The sequence below is a fragment of the Podarcis erhardii genome (genome assembly GCF_964252035.2).
Source record: "Podarcis erhardii genome assembly, chromosome: 15".
NCBI classification, from domain to species: domain Eukaryota; kingdom Metazoa; phylum Chordata; class Lepidosauria; order Squamata; family Lacertidae; genus Podarcis; species Podarcis erhardii.
Window position 1 is genome coordinate 5723993 of NC_138505.1, and position 20127 is coordinate 5744119.

General features: G+C 47.9%; 1 protein-coding gene across 4 annotated transcripts; it reads left to right on the plus strand.

The window, feature by feature from the left end:
* The first annotated feature begins 1762 nt into the window (after positions 1-1762).
* Positions 1763-20088, plus strand: HJV (hemojuvelin BMP co-receptor). 4 transcript variants are annotated; one of them, XM_081841160.1, is made up of 4 exons: positions 1763-1953; positions 11714-11897; positions 14281-14783; positions 17893-20088. In XM_081841160.1, the coding sequence occupies exons 2-4, from the start codon at positions 11804-11806 to the stop codon at positions 18514-18516; spliced, it is 1221 nt and encodes a 406-aa protein (XP_081697286.1). In that variant the 5' UTR covers positions 1763-1953; positions 11714-11803; the 3' UTR covers positions 18517-20088. The 4 variants fall into 4 exon arrangements, with proteins under 4 accessions (XP_081697286.1, XP_081697284.1, XP_081697283.1 ...); XM_081841158.1 differs by having other exon boundaries at positions 1763-1935; XM_081841157.1 differs by lacking the exon at positions 1763-1953 and adding an exon at positions 7555-7706.
* The last annotated feature ends 39 nt before the right edge of the window (positions 20089-20127 follow it).

A 20127-nucleotide genomic window follows, 5' to 3' on the forward strand; every position in this document is an offset into this window, starting at 1 on the left:
ATAATAATAATAATCACTGAAAAAACGGCCAAGCAAATGAAAAACAATAACATTCCTGACATGTTGGGTCTGGAGTTAGGAATCAAGCCTATAATTTATAGAGATGTTTGTCGCATCGTCCCCAAGTTCCTTCAGTAGAAGAGCTTTAAAATAAAAACATAAATGCTGAACATACAGGTGTAACAAATACAGGACCCCACAAAGCTGTTGCATTAGTGCCGGGATTTATGCTTAGAATCATAGAACTGTAGAGCTGAAGGAGACCCCAAAGGGTTATCTAGACCAACCCCCTGCAATGCAGGAATCGCAGCTAAAGAATCCCTGACAGATGACCGTCCAACCTCTGTTTAGAAACCCCCAAGGAAGGAGAGTTCACCACCTTCCAAGAGACTCCACCTTCCACCGTCAAACAGCTCTTAGAAAGTTCTTCCCAATGTTTAGTCAGAATCTCCTCTCTCGCAGTTTGAACCCATTGGTTTGGGTCCTACGCTCTGGAGCAACAGAAAACAAGCTTGCTCCATCTTCCACGTGGCAGCCCTTGTGGGCACCTGAAGGTGGCTCTCCTGGTCTGCCCCACGGAGGACCTTAAGGTCCACAAATGACAACACTTTGGAGGTCCCAAGTCGCAAGGTGGTTAGATTGGTCTCAACTAGGGCCAGGGCCTTTTCAGTACTGGCTCCAACTTGGTGGAATGCTCTGTCACAAGAGACTAGGGCCCTGCGGGACTTGACATCTTTCCACAGGGCCTGCAAGATGGAGCTGTTCTGCCTGGCCTTTGGTTTGGACTCAGTCTGACCCTTATGTTTCCCTCCCCTTATGGTTTTGATCTATGGGCTACTTTTAAAATGAGGTTGCATTTTAAATTGCATTTTAACCTGTATTTTAAATTGGGTCCTCCCCCCCCCATTATGTTTTTACTGTAATTTTACTGGTGTTAGCTGCCCTGAGCTCGGCTCTGGCTGGGGAGGGCGGGGTATAAATAAAATTTATTATTATTATTATTATTATTATTATTATTATTATTATTATTATCCTATCATGTCTGAGTCTTTTCTTCTCCAGGCTAAACATGCCTGACTCCCTCAATTGCTCCTCACATGGTTGCACAACCGTACTTCTGCCCTCTCCTCTCCCTGCCCCTTCCCCAAATCTGCACCGTTTACGATAATCTACGTGTTATTATTATTTATTTTTGCAAACATGGTTTGGTCAGAGAACCGCATTGCAAAATTCAGAGAAGCGCGAATCCCAAAGGACGGCTGCGTCTTGCTCCGTAAAGGGCCGTTCACCTTCAAACGAGAACCAAATCAAATTCTTTCCCCATCCCCGGTGAGGAGAGGGGCTGCAGCGCCCACAGAGACTGGGCCAAATGCTTGCACGCCACTAGTCTCGAATGGCAGGTCTGCCGTCCTCGCTGGATCTCTACCCATGTGATGGAATCTTTCTGTTGCTCCATCTGCTCTGATCTTTTTTTAGAAAACACCCCCCCCTCTGGTCCCTTCCCGGGCTGTTTCCTGTTTTAAACACACAGACTCCCCCCCCCCCCCCGGCTCAAGCTCCCATTTACAGATGCCAGTTTTCGGAACAGGTGCTTCTGTCCCTTGATTTATCTCTGGTGCCCCCCGGCTCCTCTGCAAAGATTAGCCAAGAGGGGGTGACAGTACTGTATCTGCGTGTCCAGAGGGGGTGTGTCAGATGAGTCTAATGACAGCATTTTCCACCCCCCCCACCGCTCCTTGTCTTTTCCTTTGCCTGGTGCTGTGACCCAGTTTCATCATCTCTTCCCAGATCTCATACCTTCCAAAGGGGAAGGGAAATGGCAGAAGGCTTGGAAGTCTCCCCTGCCCCTTCATAATTCCCAGCGTGGAGTTCTGGGCTCTTACAAAGAAATCCAGTGCCAACATCTTCCAGAATGTCTCTCCAATGATCAAGGAAGTGAGTGGTGATGCTCAGGTTTGGAAGAGATTCTCTAAAATCTGTGCGGCCAATTTGGTGTTAAACAAAACTTGAGTTTCGACAATGGGTAAGAGGATTCAGAAAAGGCACCAATTTCAGATAGGGCAACATTGGTCTTGCCTGTTTCATGAAGCTGGGCACTGCTGATTATTATTTTTTTAATGGATATCCGTTTCTTCTATAAAATACTTCTATAAAATACTCTCAGAGAGCAATTGGAAAGGGGGGAGATGGGAAAGGCAGATGGAAATATATTTAAGCTGCAGTTGTGGGAAGGTGCAACTCAACTGATGGTGGAAGAGGTCTTGGCATGAGCTAAGTTGCCACTCTTGTATCCGTAGAGAGTTTGGTGGAAAGAGGCAGTTCCGCTTTAGCTTCTAATCTCAGCCATTCACTCATTTTAAAAAAATAATTACAAAATTCCTATGAGAGGTTTGCAGGGCTGAGTGCTCTCCCTTCCTTTCCCCAAGTCATACTGACAAGGCACGTTGAGAAAAATCTGCAACAACAGATGGTAGGGACTGCCACCTTTGCTCCCTGAACACCTGGCACACACAACAACTTTGCCTGCATTCCCTGTGCACAGCTGCAACAAATTCTGTCCGCTCAACGCACAAATTCTATCCACTCGATCCATAACTTTCAGCCTTGCCCTTTTGGGTTCTGTGAGCTGCTCCTAACAGCAATAGCACAGGGCTGGGACTATTTGGTTCAGTTTGCTAATTGACCTTGTTCAGTATTGTCTATACCAGTGGTTCTCAAAGGGTGTGGCATGCCACACTGGTGTGGTGGGAGAGGATGGTAAGTGTGGCAGGAAGATTGATGGACAGCCAGTATTATACCTCGGGAATGATTCATGTTTGTCAGGTCTGCCTCTAGCTCCCAGCTCACAGAGGACCAACGCCCGGTGGATATAATATACAAAGTCTTTATTGAAGTTTAGTTTCCATTTCAAGGCTCTGGGCGCGCAGACCCACGTCTCGACGCTAGACCGGCTAAGTCCCCTCTGACTCACTGCTCCTCCCACACCAGTTTAAGATCCTCGCCCGGCTCCACCTCCTACGCTGTTCTTTCCTTCGCTGGGTCTTTCTGCCCTCTGGGGTCTCCTCCTTCCTGGACTCTTCTGACGCTGACCCCCCTTGGTCTTCCCCTTCCTTCCGGCGGGCTTTAGGACCTGGCTCCCTACCCGGGCTCCCTGCTGTGCCGCTCGCCTGTACATTTGAACTTGGCGCGCGCGCCCAGCCGGTAACCTTCCTCCTGACCGTTTCCCCGCTTCCTGATGTGGGCGTGACCAAACCTGACTCCTCTCCTCCCGCTGGTGGTGAGAGCACTGGTCCCGATTCCTGGGACTCCCCCTCCCCACTGCGCTCTGGTGGGGAAGCTGGTCCTGATTTCCAACTGCTGCTCAGGGACTCCCCGCTGGCCCCTTCCTCCTGGGGCTTCCCCCTGGAACCCCCCTCGCCCTGGCCATCGGCGCTCCCTTCTGTGAGTCCTCCGATTCGCTGGAGAGGCTTGTGGAATAACTCTTTCCACTGTCACTGCCTGCTCCCCCCTCGTACTCCTCCTCCTCACTCTCCATTTGCTCCCCCTCCTGTGTCTCTCCTTCTGAACCCCTGACAATGTTCTTATCTAGTTGCCTTGTTTTATATTCATGGACGTCCCATGAAAGACCTACATTGGCTCCCGGTATGTTTCCGAGCACAATTCAAAGTGTTGGTGTTGACCTTTAAAGCTGAGGCACTCAGTATACCTGAAGGAGCGTCTCCACCCCCATCGTTCTGCCCGGACACTGAGGTCCAGCGCCGAGGGCCTTCTGGCGGTTCCCTCACTGCAAGAAGCAAAGCTACAGGGAACCAGGCAGAGGGCCTTCTTGGTAGTGGCACCCGCCCTGTGGAACGCCCACCCACCAGATGTCAAAGATAACAACAACTACCAGATATCTTCAGGTATCTGAAGAAGTGTGCATGCACACGAAAGCTCATACCAAGAACTGACTTAGTTGGTCTTTAAGGTGCTACTGGAAGGAATTTGTTTTGTTTTGACTATGGCAGACCAACACGGCTACCTATCTGTAACTGGAACAACTACCAGACTTTTAGAAGACATCTGAAGGCAGCCCTGTTTAGGGAAGTTTTTAATGACTGATGTTTTTATCTATTTTTAATCTTTTGTTGGAAGCCGCCCAGAGTGGCTAGGGAAACCCAGCCAGATGGGAAGGGTTCAAATAAATTATTATCATCATCATCATCATCATCATCATCATCATTTTATGAAGTAGTTGTATTCTACATTTAAAAACGAGCGCTGCTAGGAGCTGTTTCTTTTCCCCCATTTCTTTTTGTTTTCCAAAGTATTTCTTATCAATAAAAATTCAATGTGTCACGAGCAAAGTAGTTCCTCTTCCAATTTAACTAAGGGAATAGGCAGTTCCCTTGTAAAGGTAAAGGGACCCCTGACTGTTAGGTCCAGTTGCAGATGACTCTGCGGTTGTGGCGCTCATCTCACTTTACTGGCTGAGGGAGCCGGCGTACAGCTTCCGGGTCATGTGGCCAGCATGACTAAGCCGCTTCTGGCAAACCAGAGCAGCGCATGGAAACGCCGTTTACCTTCCCGACGGAGCGGTACCTATTTATCTACTTGCACTTTGACGTGCTTTCGAACTGCTAGGTTTTTTTTCCTTTTTTTTTTTTAGATAATTTTTATTAATTTCCAAAACAGAAAACAGAAAACAAGAAAAGAAAAAAAACACACAGAGAAATAAATAAAATGTGACTTCCCCATACCTCCCCTTCACTGCATCCTTGTTTTGCAATTTTTTAGCAACCCTTCAGTCAATTTTTTCATTTAACTTTTTTGGGTTTTCTCAACTTAAACGATTACAGCTGTAATTCTCTGTTTCTTACCCCTTGACATCTTAACAGTCCGAAATTTTACAACAGTTCTTAAGATATACTTTAAATTTTTTCCAATCCTCCTCCACTGCCTCCTTCCTCTGGTCTCGGATTCTGCCGGTCATCTCTGCCAGTCCCATAAATTCGGTCACCTTCATCTGCCATTCTTCCAGAGTGGGTAGTTCTTGCATCTTCCAATACTTTGCCAAAAGAATTCTTGCTGCTGTAGTTGCATACATAAAGAATATTCTATCCTTCTTTGGTACCAATTGGCCGACCATGCCCAAGAGGAAAGCCTCCGGTTTCTTTACAAATGTCAACTTAAGGATTTTCTTAATTTCATTATAGATCATTTCCCAGTAGGCCTTGATCTTTGGGCAGGTCCACCAAAGGTGATAGAAGGTTCCTTCAGACTCATTACATTTCCAACAATTGTTATTGGGCAGATGGTAGATCTTTGCAAGCTTGACTGGGGTCATGTACCTATTTATCTACTTGCACTTTGACGTGCTTTCGAACTGCTAGGTTGGCAGGAGCAGGGACCGAGCAACGGGAGCTCACCCCATCATGGGGATTCGAACCACCAACCTTCTAATCGGCAAGCCCTAGGCTCTGTGGTTTAGACCACAGCACCACCTGTGTACAGTCAGGCAATTGGTTCAACTACACGGATTGAAAGCAGCTCTCCAGGGTTTTAAGCAGGGGTCTCTCCTAGACCTAAACCTTACTCAGAGGTGCCAGGGGTTGAACCCAACCCCTTCTATGAGCACAGCAGATCGGCGACAGACCTCCGTCCCACAAGGATGTAATGCTTCTCAAAACAACATGCAAAGTTTGGGCTGCCACACATCTGGACATTACCGGGATTTCAAAGGTGGAATTTCCAAAAGGTGGCACTTTGTCCTGGATCTTTTTTCTTTTTTCTTGTAAAAAAAATGGGTCTTCCTAAAACCTTTTGAGGTGTCCTGGTTTTTACTTTTTGAAATATGGCAACCTTATGCAAAGTGAAACGAACCTATCCTTTAAAATTTGCACTTCTCTGAATTTTGCAATGCACTTCTCCAACACTTCAAAATTGTATGGAAATGTGTATATTAGCAGAAAGCATGTCTGAAAATAACATTATGTACAAGGGGAAACTGCCTTGCAAAAATATGTAAAATAAATATCAGGCAAGATCACAATAAAATGTGTCTATTTGGAGATGCTGAACATTTCTCTCGCAAAATTTCGTGCATCTAGAATCTGGGAGTTTTTGGTTCCCGTTATCATGATGAGGTCTTTGTTGCAAATGCCGAGTTGTGAATGTGTGTGGCACTTTGCGTCTCAAACAACAAATACAGTCCCTTGCCCCGAGGAGGATACAATCCAGATACAGACTTTGACAGAAGCGGAAAGAAGGAGCAAATGTGGTTAAGAGGCCTACAGAAATGTCTTTGAGGCTGAGAATAAAGACAGGGGAAATATGTCAATTTAGATTTCCATCAGGACCTCACCTGCCCCATGTAATTCTCTGTTCTCCTCATTGACACATCAGTTTGTGATTTCTCTTTTACTTTTTTGTGGGAAAGTCATCATGAAAATTCATCAGCATTTTAGTGAGGATGTCTCCTAAAATAAGACCTGTTTGTAGGTAATTTCCCCCTTAAAATGTACATTTTTGCAAAACAAGTTCCCCTGACTTAAGGCCTTTCTGCGTGTTTTCATTTCACCAACAGATGCACGCTTTGGTATATGCATTATCTGAGCACCTTACCTGGCTGGGGAACTGCGGTGCCAAATTCAGAGAATTGCAAATTCTGAAGGAGGGAGCGACTTTTTTTTTTGTTTTGATTCACATATTTGTTTCAGAAAGTGTGACTTTGGTAGGTAAAGGTAAAGGGACCCCCGACCATTAGGTCCAGTCGTGACTGGTTCTGGGGTTGCGACGCTCATCTTGCTTTACTGGCCGAGGGAGCCGGTGTACAGCTTACGGGTCATTTGGCCAGCAGGACTAAGCCGCTTCTGGCGAACCAGAGCAGTGCACGGAAATGCCATTTATCTTCCCACCGGAGTGGTACCTATTTATCTACTTGCACTTTGACATGCCTTTGAACTGCTAGGTTGGCAGGAGCAGGGACCGAGCAACGGGAGCTCACTCCATCGCGGGGATTCGAACTGCCGACCATCTGATCAGCAAATCCTAGGCTCTGTGGTTTAACCCACAGCGCCACCCGCGCCCCTTGTTCTTCCCAGTTGTGAGTGACTTCTCAGGAGGGCGGGTATCATTATAGTTCCCTGAGGGCTGAACCCTCCATTTCTACAGATCTCTCCCAGGTCCTTCCCCTTCCCTCTTCCCATTCTGGGTCTGCAAAATGTATTTCTAAGCTGCCACCGTGCTAGATCAGGCCAAAGAGAGCCCATCTAGTCCACCCTCCTGTTCTCACAGCGGCCAATCAGAGGCCCAGCAAGACAGCAGCAGATCACTCCCCATTTGTGATGACCCGCAATTAATATTCGGAGGAAAAGTGTGTGTGTGTGTGTGTTTGTGTGTGTGTATACAAGGTGTCAGTTACTAAAATAAAACCAGCCGCCTCCGGGATGTGGCCTTCTGCCCGCCCCCGAATTCTGCTTTCGGGATCCAAAATACTACAACCTATTTTTAAAGCATCTGTTGCGGACCTTTGCCTTTTGGGGGACAGATCAGGTTGCAGAGGCTCAGCTGTCTCTAGGCTGCTGGCCGCGAGCAATTGATGTCTTTTCCCCCTCGATTATCACGAGAAGGCAGGAGCTGCGGGCCTTTGGGGGAGTTTATGGAGGAAAGCTGGCCGTTTCCCCGCAGGGGGAGTTTGATCAAGCAGCATTCTAGTTCACATTGAGGTAAGCATTTTGGTTTATTCTTTCTGCATTTCTTTTCACACACACACACACACACACACACACACACACACACACACACGGAAAGAGAGATATACCACTTAGTTTTGAGATATCAACCATTTTTAATATGTATTCTCAGAGGGGCTTCCTCCTTTCTTGTGACGGCAGGTTGCAGTGGGTGAACGAGGGGCACTCTGTACATGCTCAAAGGCATCTTTGTGCATTGCTTCATATCTGTTTCTTTAAAGAATTGGCTTGGCCAAAAGATGAGACAGAGGTAGTGCTAAGTGGGCAAGGTTTATGGAGAGGTAGAAAAGAGCAAGATTGGGATAAAATTATGATCTTAGCTCTTATGCTTGTTACTTCATCGGGATAGAAAGAAAATGGACAATGGAAAAATGGAATGACTATGTTTTTGAATATATACAATCTGATATATTTGAACAGGTAATGGGAAAACAAATGTCAAAAGATTTTGAACAAACGGACAAGTTATAGGAATTGGATAGCATTGGGGGAAACCAACCCAAGCCTCCAAATTAGAATGAATAATCTGTGCACATGGTTAAAGATTTGAAGTGAGAACAATTTTTTTTTTGGGGGGAGGGGTTAAAGGGGAGGAAAAAAATTAAGATAAATGAGTAGGGACAAAAGTATATACCATTATGCATAACAAATAGGAGGATGCATGTTATGGTTAGATTTTCGACTGAATGATTTTCTTTTGTAAGTTATTCGATGTCCCTGGATGAAAGTGTGATTATAAAGAATAGGGGGAAATGGTTTGTGGAGTGGTGTTTCATTAAAAAAAAGACCCCAAACTCCTGCTCCCTGAATTAATTCTTCCAGTTCCTTTTCCAAACAGAAACTAGATGAAGGGGAAAAGAAAATGGAACGAGAGAGAGAGAGAGAGAGAGAGAGAGCGCGCACAGCTGAATAGGGTTAATGACACTCAAGGCAGGTGATATTCCAGGCCTTGGTGCTGATTCATTGATGGCTTTCGATGATAGCAACTCACCTCCGTTCTCCACGAATCAAAGCATTTATGTCAGTTGCTGCAGCTCAGAGGGAAGATGATTAAACCCAGTTTTGGCTTGCTGTTATGATCTTGAAGGTATCCACTCTTCTTGAGAAATGCCCAAAGGGGCATCGCGTCATCTACTTTCAGGGTGGTGGTTAAATGCTGCAATTTTATCACCGAGAAGGGCTACTATTCTGTTGGCTGAGCACCTGCTTCGCAAGCAGAAGGTCCCAGGTTTGAATCCCCATGGGGCATCTCTAGGTGGGGCTGGGAGAGAACGGTGCCCGAAACCCTATGCCAGGGTGTGTGGCAGGAGGGGATGGCAAGGGTGGCAGGAAGATTCAACGGCAATTAAAAAAGACAAACATTTTACCATTTCAGTGTAGGGTAGCTTAGTATAGCGTGTATTTGTGCATGTTTGGGTGTATACAGTGGTACCTCGGGTTGCGAACGGGATCTGTTCTGGAGGTCCGGCCACATCCCAAGGAATTTGCAACTGGAGGACTGCTTCTGCGCATGTGCATGATGCAGTTTAGAGCTTCTGTGCATGTGCGCATGGCGAAACCTGGAAAAATACTTCTGGGTTTGCTGCGTTCGCATCCCAATGTTTACGTATCTAGAGGGTTACGTAAGCGGAGGTACGTCTGTGTGTGTGTGTGTGTGTGTGTGTGTGTGTATACATATGTATATACAAGCAGACGGGGTGAGCTCCCGTTGCTTGGTCCCTGCTCCTGCCAACCTAGCAGTTCGAAAGCACGTCAAAGTGCAAGTAGATAAATAGGTACCACTCCGGCGGGAAGGTAAACGGAGTTTCCGTGCGCTGCTCTGGTTCGCCAGATGCGGCTTAGTCCTGCTGGCCACATGACCCAGAAGCTGTACGCCGGCTCCCTCGGCCAATAAAGCGAGATGAGCGCCGCAACCCCAGAGTCGGCCACGACTGGACCTAATGGTCAGGGGTCCCTTTACCTTTTATACAAGCAGAAATAACAGTATCCACTCCAAGGGCAATGACTGTTTTTTTATACTTCTCCATGACATATTGTTGTGAAGAGGGATTTTAAGCTCTGACAAAAATGCAAGATGCAGAAAAGAGAAGGGCTTATATTTTTGTTGATAAGGAGGTGAGAGTTTGCTTGTCTCCAATTAGACGTAGAATAAATGAAATTGTCCTGCCAAAGCAAACTCGCACCCTCTGACTGAGTTTGTATACGTAAAACACTTCTGCAAGAGGCTCATTTACAACTGTATTTTGGGAACGGCTTTTGTTCTTATGTAGCTGTCCCATGCTCGTATAATAAAGTAGTTGTGTTCTATGTTATAAATCAAGCACTGCTATCCACTTAACACAAGGCTACCTACTTAAGAAACTGGATGTAGAATGTTATTAATGATGTAGGAAAGCGTAATGAAGACATCTGAATGTAAATTAAAGCAGCAGCATGCAAAACAATGAATGCATAATTCACTGGATATGCAGAAAGGGGTAAAGAAATATACTATATCTGCATGTGGGGCAGGACAAAGGGGGAATATTTGGGCTATATGTGGGATGGTGAAGCAGGTTTTTAATAATAATAATAATAATAATTGTGCAAAAAGGAAAACAAAATTCACCTGCCTTCTTGAAAGGATCTTCCACCTCTGTTTTCAACCATCTGAATAAGGAATACCCATATTTTACAGGGACGCGGGTGGCGCTGTGGGTTAAACCACAGAGCCTAGGACTTGCCGATCAGAAGGTCGGCGGTTCGAATCCCCGTGACGAGGTGAGCTCCCGTTGCTCGGTCCCTGCTCCTGCCAACCTAGCAGTCAAAGTGCAAGTAGATAAATAGGTACCACTCCGGCGGGAAGGTAAACGGCATTCCCGTGCGCTGCTCTGGTTCGCCAGAAGCGGCTTAGTCATGCTCGCCACATGACCCAGAAGCTGTACGCCGGCTCCCTTGGCCAGTAAAGTGAGATGAGCGCCACAACCCCAGAGTCAGCCACGAGTGGACCTAATGGTCAGGGGTCCCTTCACCTTTACCTTTTAAAATTTCAGGACAGACACCGTCTTATTACCAGTCCAACCTGGTGCAATCCTCAAAAACAGCAAGTTCTCCAAAAATTGCCACCTACCCAAATTTTATCAAATGTGCAAATCAAAGTTCATGCCAGAAACTTTGTATTGTTTTTATTTTGAAAGGAAAAGGGGCGAGGGCAAGACCCGCAATCAGAATCATGCCCATTGACTTCAGACAGGTGCCTTCTTCGCTGTATTCTTTGTGGCTCCCGCTGAAAACATTGCCATTTGGGGAAAGCCCATTTGAACAAGCAGAACGTTGACATGTGGTAGTTAACTTGGTTTTGTTTTTTTATAGCTTATGCTTGATTTTAATTACATTTTGAATATTTTAAATGGTTTTTTTTTAAAAAAAACTTTATTCTTTTTTATAAACTGTTGTGAAGTTCCTTTTCTTAAAAATAAAAATCAAGTGGTATACAAATGAATTGAAAATCAATCCATCATGCAGATGGATGTTTGGTATAGAATCTGTCTTTTCTGTCTTTTTCTACGTTTCTGAGCACAATTCAGAGTGTTGGTGCTGACCTTTAAAGCCATAAACGGCCTTGGCCATACCTGAAGGAGCGTCTCCTCCTTCCATCGTTTGGCCTGGACATGGAGGTCCAGCTCCGAGGGCCTTCTGGCGGTTCCCTCCCTGCAAGTAGAGAGGTTACGTGGAACCAGGCAGAGGGCCTTCTTGGTAGTGGCACCTGTCCTGTGGAACGCCCTCCCATCAGATGTCAAAGAGAAAAACAACTACCAGACTTTAAGAAGACATCTGAAGACAGCCCTGTTTAGGGAAGTTTTTAATGCTTGATGTTTTATTGTGTTTTATATATTCTACTGGGAGCTGCCCAGAGTGGCTGGGGAAACCCAGCCAGATGGGCGGGGTATTAATAAATTATTATTATTATTATTACTATTATTATTTGGCTTCTCTTCCAGACAACCACTGAAAGAAAGAAGGAAGCAATAAGAACGGAGGGAGAGGAACAATCTGGGTAAGAAACGTTCCTAAACTCTGGATGGATTGGAATGGGGAGACTCGCCTGCTCCATGAGGCTGGGACGCTCGACGAATGCTGGTTTCATCATTAAAGCGCTCTTCCTTCTCCTGCTTTGTAGACATGGTAAGGATTCGACAGGCCATTGGCTGGATCCAGAAGACTCTTCTGCTATACAGTGGTACCTTGGGTTAAGTACTTAATTCGTTCCGGAGGTCTGTTCTTAACCTGAAGCACCACTTTAGCTAATGGGGATTCCTGCTGCCGCCGCGCCACCAGAGCACGATTTCTGTTCTCATCCTGAAGCAAAGTTTTTAACCCAAGGTACTATTTCTGGGTTAGCGGAGTCTGTAACCTGAAGCGTATGTAACTTGAAGCACCTGTAACCCGAGGTACCACTGTACCTGTTTAAACCAGCCCTTTATTCAATCAATCAATCCTTTATTAGGCATAGCAAACCACACATTATAAATCAAACACCGTATACAGATTGCGGAAAGAAAATATGAATTCAGCATAACAATTTGCATAAATAAAGCAGTATAACACTACCACATCACCGACAATTCAAGAACCACTAAATCTCTCTATAATGGCCCAGTCTTTCCTCATGGACAGCACTCAAAAATTTAGCCACTATTAAAGTGATTTGATCATTCCTGTCCGAGAGCAGGCCCTGAACCGTTGGCAGCATAGAACCGAGCCTGTTAGATTGTAAGGCCTCTAACAATTGTCTTCTGGCATAAATGCCAAAATCACAAGAAAAGAAAATATTCTCCAATGTATCAGGTTCCTGCCTACCATATTTGCAGAGATGCTCTGCTTTTGGGAGAGCTAAATATCTTCCTCTTACTATCATCAAGGGAAACATATTGAATCTCCAGCCCTTTATTCAGAACCACAAGAACTGGGAAAATGGATATTATTTTTAGGACTGGATATTATTTTTAGGGCAAGGACTGCAGATCAGTGATTGTACGAGTGTGTTGCTGAACTCTCCACAGTTATCTTTGCAAGGAAGGAGGGTGGAACAAGGGGTCCCCACCCCCCACTCAGCTGCCCCACGTGATCCAGTGGATCCCTGCCAGCATGGCACTGCAACAAACACCGAACTGTTTTACATGTCGGAAGAATTTAGTCTTATAACTTATAATTTATTACCTTTTAAAGTACCTTTTTTTTAAAAAAAGCAGAGTCCTTTTCATTGGGGATAATTCAGAGGGAAATTCCCAGGTGTCAAAAAAGACTATTTATGCATGCCACTACTGCGGCCCATGTTTTGTTAGCCCAAAAATGGAAAACGAGTGAGGTCCCAACCAAAGAAGAGTGGCAGCTTAAACTGACGGAATACGTGCAGCTTGCGGATTTAACATATAGAATAAGAGAACAAGAAGAGTGTATGTTTAAAGAAGATTGGAAAATGCTTACTGAATATATGGATGAAAATTGTGTTCATTTAAAAACTCTGGTAGCATTAAGATAAATTCAACAGGGAAAATAAGTTTTGATGGAAGTAATAATGGATTAGTGAATAGTTTAGTTCAGGGGTCAGCAAACGTTTTTCAGCAGGGGCTGTTCCACTGTCCCTCAGACCTTGTGGGGGGGCTGGGCTATTTTTTTGGGGGGGGGGGGTGAATGAACAAATTCCTATGCCCCACAAATAACCCAGATTTTAAATAAAAGCACTTTCTACTCATGTAAAAACACCAGTCAGGCCCCACAAAATAACCCAGAGATGCATTTTAAATAAAAGGACACATTCTACTCATGTAAAAACACGCTGATTCCCGGACTGTCCGCGGGCCAGATTTAGAAGGTGATTGGGCAAGATCCGGCCCCCGGGCCTTAGTTTGCCTACCCATGGTTTAGTTCATGTAAAACATGCAGGGATGTATGGCATGCAAAATGAACCACGGTGTAATGGTTATAAGGGGTTGCTCGTGCGTCAGTTACCGCCACTCCTGGCTAGGTTGCCTGGTTAAACCTGTCCTGGCTGACAGCCCTTCACTCCGTGGCTGTTCAGTCGCTAGCAGAATCCGTCAGTGGGCGTTTTTTGAACCTCTTCCAGCAAAGAAGTTGTTTGACACCAAGTCTCCTCCTACTCTCCCTGCGCGGAAGTCTTCTGCGCAGGGAGGGAGTGGGCAGAGGAGTACCCGTGCTCTCCCCGCTGGTTTCTGGCGAAGAGTCTTGGAGCCTCCTCTCCGAATCCCCCATCTGCCCCCCTTCTCTACTGGTGTTGCGCTGATTTCCTTCCCCAGCCGATGAGTTCCCTCTCTCCCTGCTGGGCCCCTCTCCAGCATCGCTTGAGAGCCTTGCCTCCACCTCTGACTCCGATGTCAGTTCCCTGACACGCGGAAAGAGAAGAAGGGAAGTCATTGGTTTAAGGTTGTTTGAATGAATATTTTGAAATGTAAATCAGAACGTTTTACCTGACTCTGACCTTCACAGCTGTTTTTTTCCTTTCTCTTCCTACCGTTACCATCGCTGCTATTTGGGTCCTGCCCTGCAGCATATTCCCACTGCAAGATCTTGCGCTGCAACTCCGAGTACGTGGCCGCCACGCTCAACTTGCGTGGCCCCAACAAGCACGCCAGCTACTGCAACACCCTGCGCTCCTACTCCCGCTGCACTCGCAGGACGGCCCGTACCTGCCGTGGGGACCTCGCCTACCACTCTGCCGTCCACGGCATCGAGGACCTCATGATCCAGAACAAGTGCTCCAAGGAGGGGCCCACTTCGCCGCGGCGACCCCCTGCGCCACCCCCTGCACACCAGGGTTTGGAACCCCCAGAGATCTGCGATTACGAGAAGAGCTTTTCCCGGAAGCACAACAGACCCCCCACGTACCAGCACTGCGCCACGTTTGGGGACCCTCACGTACGGACCTTCAGCGATGAGTTCCACACATGCAGAGTGGAAGGTTCCTGGCCGCTCCTGGACAACAACTATTTGTTTGCTCAAGCGACGAGCTACCCCGTCTTGAAAGGATCAAACGCAACAGCTACTAGCAAGGTAAGAAACGGTGACCTCTACAGGTGTCCCATTAAAGTTTCCCATGGCTTGTTTCATTGGTGGTGTGACCAGGGAGATAGCCTCATAATTACTATGGGCATTTCTAGCAAATTGCATCTGTGGCGTTTGCCCTCCTAGGTGTGCTGGTCCCAGTGGCGTAGCGTGGGGGGGTGCAGGGGGGGCCGGCCGCACCGGGCGCAAAAAGGTGGGGGGGGGCGCGCTCGCCGCCTCCGGAGTCGCCGAAGAGCCTTGGGCGCAGGCTGCAGCAGAGCCCCATGTCTCGCGGAACCGACGAGCTGTGCACGCGTCCGGGCTGAAGGCGTCTGGCAGGCAGCGGCTCTCAGCGCTCGCCGCGGAGGGCGCGCCAGGCAGCCCCTCCTCACAGCCCCGCTGCTGCTGCTGCAGCTGCTGGGCCATGTTGCATTTTCCTCGCCTCTCTGCCCTCCTCCTCCGGGCAAGCGGTGTCGTTTGGGCGGTAGCGCCAGCGGCAACTCGCCTCAGATCACCTGACACGGACCCGCTGCTGCTTACCGTAAATACCCCAGCCCAGGCAGCAGTAAGAAGAAGCTGGCAGCGGCGGCAGGTTAGGGGTTAGGGGGGCAAATTACTTGCCTTGCCCCAGGTTAAGGGGCGCAAATTACTTGCCTTGCCCCGGGTGCTGACAACCCACGCTACACCGCTGGCTGGTCCCGTGGATTTCCGTGAGGCGAGGTCCGAGTCCGGGCCGAGGTCGAGGGAGCAGTGTTGAGGCTGTCCGTCAAAGCTGAAGCTGGGTCCAAGGCAGGGAGTCGGGTGAGGTCAGGAGCTCCAGCAGGACAGGGTTCAGGCAGGAACTGGCTACCAACAATGTTGCTTCCGCAACTTGGGACTGGGGCTGGCTGGCTTTTATCTGCCCTGAGGTATAGGGCGGCCCCGGTCCACAGGTGACTTGCCCTTCCTGGCTTGGAGGCGAGCACGCCTCCTGCGGGAACTTAGTTCCCTCCGCCTTAGTTCCCTCCCTCTGGGAGGAGGAGTGTGCGTGGGGTGTGTGCGCAGGGGGAGGATTGCCCAGAGTTTTTGAGCTTTTTTTTAGGGGGGAGTGCCCAGAGTTGTTTTGGGAATGACCCCGTGATCTACCACGAGCAGACGGGGATCTATTGGTAGATATTGATTGGGCATGCCTGAGTTATATCATTCTAAAACATCACAGGGCATGCTTGTTAATTAAAGTGGGTTTACCTTTGTTTTTTTTCTTTGAAAAGCTGTCTCTCTACTGCTGATGGCTGGTTGCTCTGCACAGCCCACCTGCGTTGCATTTTAATAGCATGTTATGAACGTTAAAAGTAGAACGTCGTGTGTCCATATAGGTTATCAAAACCCTTATTTAACGTTGAAAACCACGAGTGTAGATCTGCACTAGGACGACAAAAGCATATGAACCTACACTCCGTAGGAATAAGAGGATAAGAGAGGGAATAAGAGAGGGAACCAGAGGTGGGCAGATATCCTCCGGTTTACAGAAATTAATGGCAAGTACCAATTTTTGGTTTTGCCTATGCATATTCTATGAATAGGATGCAGCAGAGCAGGATTCCCTAAAGACAGGGCTGGTTTTCCCTGCAGCAGAACAAAGATGAACAATCCTCCGCAGTGCCTTTCTCCCAAATGCAGCGTCAGCCGAGGAAAAACCCACCTGCTTTAGAATTCTTTGCAAAAGTGTGAGCAGAGGCCCAAGTGGCTGCCCTGCAGATGTCAACAACCGGGAAACTGCCCAGGGCTGATGCTACCACTTCCCTTAAGGAGCGACAAGTCCCCTAGGAGGACTCTTCAAGTTCGTACATGGAGAACTAGAGAGGGGGAGAAGAGAGATACCTGAGAGGACGTATATTCTGAAGCACACAGGGCTCTTGGATGGCCATCTGCCAGAGATTATTTAGCTGGGATTCCTGCATTGCAGGGGCTGGACCAGATGACTCTTGAGATCCCTCCCAACTCTCTGATTCTCTGATTCTCTGATTCTCTGAGTCTCTCTCTCTCTCTCTCTCTCTCTCTCTCTCTCTCTCTCTCTCTCTCTCTGTGTGTGTGTGTGTGTGTGTAAAGGACCCCTGACAGTTAAGTCCAGTCGCAGATGACTCTAGGGTTGCGGCGCTCATCTTGCTTTACTGGCTGAGGGAGCCGGTGTTGGTCCGCAGACAGTTTTCCCGGGTCATGTGGCCAGCATGACTAAGCCGCTTCTGACGAAACCAGAGCAGCGCATGGAAACGCTATTTACTTTCCCACCGCAGTGGTACCTATTTATCTACTTCCACTTTGTGCTTTCTAACTGCTAGGTTGGCAAGAGCTGGGGCAGAGCAATGGGAGCTCACCCAGTCGTGGGGATTCGAACTGCCAACCTTCCAGTCGGCAAGCACTAGGCTCAGTGGTTTAGACCACAGTGCCACCCACATCCCGTGTGTGTGTGTGTGTGTGTGTGTGTGTGTGTGTGTGTGCGCATATATATATATATATATACACACATACATACACATATGTATATGCATATGTATATGTATCTATACACACAGATACACTTACCCACTACCCACAAACATCCAAAAGTCCTGCTGAAAATCTGTCAGGATTTCAGTGTGCATTTCTCTTCCCTGTACATACTTCTGGAAAATAATAAATGGGTCAGCTCACAGCTATCACACTCCCAGGGAGATTAAGTGGCTTGGGCACACATAGAGAGCCTGAAATGGTGCTGTGGTCTAAACCACTGAGCCTCTTGGGCTTGCAGATCAGAAGGTCAGTGGTTCAAATCCCCACAATGGAGTGAGCTTCCATTGTTCTGTCCCAGCTCCTGCCAACCTAGCAGTCCGAAAGCATGCCAGTGCAAGTAGATAAATAGCTACCACTGTGGCAGGAAGGTAAACGGCGTTTCCGTGCGCTCTGGTTTCCGTCACGGTGTCCTGTTGCTCCAGAAGAGCTTTAGTCATGCTGGCAAACATGACCCGGAAAGCTGTCTGTGGACAAACACCGGCTCCCTTGGCCTGAAAGTGAGATGAGCCCCTCGACCCCATAGTCGCCTTTGATTGGACTTAACCATCCAGGGGTCCTTTACCTTACCTTTTTACCTCTCTCTTTTCAGCTCACCATCATATTCAAGAACATGAAGGAGTGCATAGACCAGAAAGTCTACCAGGCGGAGATCGACAACCTGCCGGCGGCTTTCGAGGACGGATCCACGAACGGGGGCGAGAAGCCCGGAGGGAAAAGCTTGAGCATCCATGAGCGCACACCCGGGCAGCACGTGGAGATCCTCGCCACCTACATTGGCACCACCATTGCCGTGCGCCAGGCAGGGAGGCAGCTCTCTTTCTCCATCCGGGCGGCCGAGGACGTGGTGCGCTCCTTCACGGAGGAGCAGGACCTCCAGCTGTGCGTGGGAGGCTGCCCTCCCAGCCAGCGCATCTCCCAGACCGAGTGCTGCTGCAGCAACGGAGCCATCCCTGCTCAGAAGGCCCAGCTCCTGTGCAAGGAGAAGCTGCCGGTGGAGGACATCTACTTCCAGTCGTGCGTCTTTGACGTGGTGACATCGGGAGACGTCAACTTTACGTTGGCTGCGCACGCTGCCTTGGAGGACGCCAAAGTCTTCCACCCGGACGCCAAGAAGCACCACCTCTTCCAAAGCGACGCAGCTTGCGTGTCCCGTTGTTCGGCCTTCCTCCTCGCCATCACGTTGGTCCTTTCAGCATTGCAGCTACACTTCTGAAGGTTTCTGGGGACTGGTGGAAAGTTGCATGGTGCTAGTTTGAGAGGATAGCAAATGGGGTTGACTCCCCCAGAAGTATGGCCGTCAGCAAACATGGGACAGGACAAACTGTAAAGCTGTAAGAATCTGGGATGGATGGAAGCAGGGCACACTGACCTTCAAAGCTTTATTAGGGAGAGGAAAAGCTGAGAGTGGAAATGGACAAATCTGTTGATTCTGACCTCTCCGCTCCTCATTCCTCAAATCTTAAATTCAGTGTGTCACACTTCCACATCATTTTTTATTTATTTAACAAATCCTCATGAAAATTTGTCAGCGTTTTGGTGAGAATTTCTCCTAATATGTACATTGTTTTTGCAAGCAATTACTAGGAATGCATTCTTGTACACTATTTTACCAAAGTATGCACACTTTTCACCCTAGCAGATGCACATTTGTACACTTTTTCTTTGTTAGACAGCTGCATTGCAAAATTTGGAGAAGTATGGATTTCTAATGACATCTGTGCTTCAGTTGGCGTATTATTCGGTGCTGCAAGTGGCGAATATAGGGCGGAACAGAGAATTATGTCTGCTTACACTCTTACTGTGTGTGCCCCATGTTCTGCCTGACACCCTGTTAAGCTCGCCTGCTCGTCTCAGGTACCGTGAAGGTCATGGCACCATCTCTAGCGCTGAAGTCATCTCTAGTCAACTGCCAATCCAACAGCCTTCTCTACATGAACCAGAAGGGGGACACCATCTTGGTTTTTTTTGAAGGGGATTGGACTAGACAACCTTTTGAGTGCCTTCCAACTCTACAATGCTATGATTCTCCTCCATCTCAGGCAGCAAAATGGCTTCGGTAGTCTTGAATCATCAAATCTCAATGTAGCATGCCCAGGAGAACATTCCTCTCTGGAATGAGCCCTGACACCGTGGCTTGTTGACTCCAGGGCAAGCCTACTGATATGAGGAAGACTAATACTAAGGGACGCAGGTGGCGCTGTGGTCTAAACCACAGAGCCTAGGACTTGCTGATTGGAAGGTCGGCAGTTCGAATCCCCGCGACAGGGTGAGCTCCTATTGCTCGGTCGCAGCTCCTGCCAACCAAGCAGTTTGAAAGCATGTCAAAGTGCAAGTAGATAAATAGGTGGGAAGGTAAACGGCATTTCCGTGCGCTGCTCTGGTTCGCCAGAAGCGGCTTAGTCATACTGGCCACATGACCCGCAAGCTGTACGCCGGCTCCCTTGGCCAATAAAGCGAGATGAGTGCCGCAATCCCAGAGTCGTCCACGACTGGACCTAATGGTCAGGGGTCCCTTTACCTTTACCTTTACTCTAATACTAGGGGACAGGGTGGTGCTGTGGTCTAAACCACAGAGCCTAGGGCTTGCTGATCGGAAGGTCGGCAGTTTGAATCCCCATGATGGGGTGAGCTCCTGTTGTTCAGTCCCACCTCCTGCGCACCTAGCAGTTTGAAAGCACGTCAAGTGCAAGTAGATAAATAGGTACTGCTCCAGGTGGGAAGGCAAATGGTGTTTCCGTGCACTGCTCTGGTTCACCAGAATCGATTAATCAAGCTGGCCACATGACCCGGAAGCTGTCTGCGGACAAATGCGGACAAATGCTGG

What these genes read in the sequence shown, in the direction of transcription:
- HJV (XM_081841160.1), top strand. Translation starts at nt 11,804, where the DNA reads ATGGGGAGACTCGCCTGCTCCATGAGGCTGGGACGCTCGACGAATGCT. An exon ending in TCTCCTGCTTTGTAGACATG is followed by an intron (nt 11,898 to 14,280) that starts GTAAGGATTCGA and finishes CCTGCCCTGCAG; the next exon opens with CATATTCCCACTGCAAGATC. An exon ending in ACGCAACAGCTACTAGCAAG is followed by an intron (nt 14,784 to 17,892) that starts GTAAGAAACGGT and finishes CTCTCTTTTCAG; the next exon opens with CTCACCATCATATTCAAGAA.